The 2,571-nt window shown below is 36.8% G+C and overlaps 1 protein-coding gene across 3 annotated transcripts in view; it reads left to right on the forward strand.

The window, feature by feature from the left end:
• The window catches only part of LOC107704777 (uncharacterized), a 56,347-nt gene that overhangs the window by 37,086 nt on the left and 16,690 nt on the right, over positions 1 to 2,571 (forward strand). For all 3 annotated transcript variants that reach the window (XR_001636002.1, XR_001636004.1, XM_016507802.1), the window contains exon 4: positions 1,167 to 1,283. Coding sequence is in view for 1 of the 3 variants with exons in the window: in XM_016507802.1 (XP_016363288.1) it covers positions 1,167 to 1,283 (117 nt within the window). In the remaining 2 variants the exon portion in view is untranslated. The remainder of the gene's footprint in view (positions 1 to 1,166; positions 1,284 to 2,571) is intronic.

Consider the following 2,571-nt stretch of genomic DNA (forward strand, 5'->3'; position numbering starts at 1 on the left):
TATATGTATATATGTAGAAACCACAGTTCAGCAAGAAAAAATAGTTGTTTTTAGTCAATACGTTGTTTTGTCTGTACGTCAGCACTACATTTTCATTTATTTATTTAAAATATATTTAGTGTAATTTGTTTTTCATGAATGTAAACCTTTTTTTTTTTTTTTTACCATTTTGTGGTATATATACACACAAACACACATACACTACATAAACACACAATACATTCCAGCAAGAATAAAAAAATCATGACAACTCTTGGAAGATTTTAGCATGATAATGGATGTGACAATGTTAATGTATTTGGTCTTGGTGGAATAGATTTGCTACACTGCTGCTGCTGTATTACTGCTGCTGTTGGTTATTGCTGTAGTTGTAGATTATTGCTGCTGTTGCTGCAAGCAAGTACAGGAACTTGCTACTGCCAATACATACTGCCAAGCTACATTTTTGTCAGTGTTGGATTATTGTGATATCATATACATGCAGGCACCTAAGCATTGTTTACAGGCGTTGGATTCAGTTTATCATGGAGCATTAAGGTTCATCACAAATTCAAAAGCCCTTACTCATCATTGTTTATTGTACTCTCGGGTTGGATGGCCGGCGTTGTCATCCCGTAGACTTAAGCATTGGTACTTATTTATATATTACGCCGATAAAGTGCTGTGAGTATTTAAGACATACTGCTGCTGCACAAATAGCATATAAAATAACCCGTAGATCTATACAGGTGGAGCTGGGGAAGGTGGAGAGTATCAGAGGAACTCTGAAAGTGCGCTGCAAAATGCTCAAGTGGGTGCTAGCTAGCCATTTAAATGTAAAGCAGTAAGCTCATTGGCTGCGTATGCAACATGAACCAATCGGCTTGTGCCAAGTCGCTTAACGCTGTGAATATCATCAGTTACGTTAAGAACCCATCAGCCTGTGCCATTTAGAGTTTTATGAAAGAACTAGGCATTTGTTCTTTTCCCGTTGACATACATTTTGTTTATGTATTATATATTTAAAAACATATATTTTTCATTTATACTATGAGTATATATTGTGCTGTTTACAACATAAAGCCTATTTGCAATTGGTAATAAAATGTTTTGTCAGAAAGACAATTTTTTGTACTAAATGGGCTCAAACATTAAATTCAAAAACTTCCGTTCTTGTATTTTCACAGGGAAAACAGATAATGTCAGAACTCTTCTTAACTGCGTCAAACCCATCAGTGGTGATCATCTCCTCTAGCAGTGCACAAACCATCCTGCTTCATGACAATCCCACAGTGAACATCTACGTAAGTACCGATGCATTCAGTGTTTTCATTTGTAAATCCTGCCAGAGTTGCTAAAAATAACACATGTTGCACATGCAAAGGATTCATCCAGATCTACATTTGTTGACGAGCTGCCAGCATAAAGACGCTTGCATCCACATCTTTATATTTAACAGTGGAACAAATGGTGTGTTGCGTGGGAGCCGTTGGCAGGTGTCTGACAATAAAAGCAGCTACAGCTGCACACTTTCAGCTCTGTTTTGAGAGGCAATTAACCTTGTTTGTTTAGCCCATGACCCCATGAGAATTTGCAAACAGACTTAACTAGTGTCGAATATGGATGTGCCAGAGCTCTCGAAACAAAACAGCCCAGTATGACAAAAGCAGTGCTGCTCCACGATTTGTTTTCTTCAATTTGTTCTTTCCACCGCTGAACCTTGTTAACCTTTATTAGATTGCTGTGGAACAATGCGAATTGGAATTGCAGTGCAAACCGAAAGGGAGCGAACGTCTATTTCCTTGCAAGGAGAGGAAATTCAACTCCGCCCCAATTGTGACTGAATCCAGACTATGAGATATTAAAAATGCAGTGTGTTATGATGGGATAATCTGATGGCCTGGGGAGACATGCGATGTCTTGAGTCTGGAGAAACAGCATGTGTTGTTCTTGAGGGTTCTTATCAATAGACGCGGTCAGGCCGGGCAGAGAAACACTCTCGACCGTTTCCAACACCAGCCTGAATCCATCACAACCTGTTCGACTTGACAGGCAGAGAACGAAGTCTGCTTTTCAGAGTAGATTGTACTATTTACATATATAGAATATCAACACTGCTTTTCAATGTTTAATTGAAGGGATAGTTCACATAAAAATGAAAATTCTTTCATTAATTACTCACCCTCATGTCGTTCGAAACCTGTAAGAACTTTGTTCACCTTTGGAACACAAATTAAGATTAGGGGTAGGCAGCGACGTGCACAGACATTTTGAGGGGCAGGAGCTCAAGTGGAAAAAAGGGCACTTCTCATATATATTTTATTAATCGAGATTTTTTTCTAAACAAAACGTTAAATATATTAGGGGTGTGCGATATTGACAAAAATATATCTCAATATTTTCTGGGATTTTATAATGATAACAATAATTAGACGATATTTATATAAATTGATATAATAATATAATAATCGATAAAATATAAATTGAATAATAAATTATAAAGCCCTTTTTTCTAAAAGTGTGCATAATCTTTTCAGTCAAATTCTTAAATTGAATCAGTCAATTAGAATAATAAGTCATTTGGGCTGTTAC

This window comes from Sinocyclocheilus anshuiensis, unplaced genomic scaffold (assembly GCF_001515605.1).
Source record: "Sinocyclocheilus anshuiensis isolate Anshui unplaced genomic scaffold, SAMN03320099.WGS_v1.1 scaffold117, whole genome shotgun sequence".
Classification (NCBI taxonomy): Eukaryota; Metazoa; Chordata; class Actinopteri; order Cypriniformes; family Cyprinidae; genus Sinocyclocheilus; species Sinocyclocheilus anshuiensis.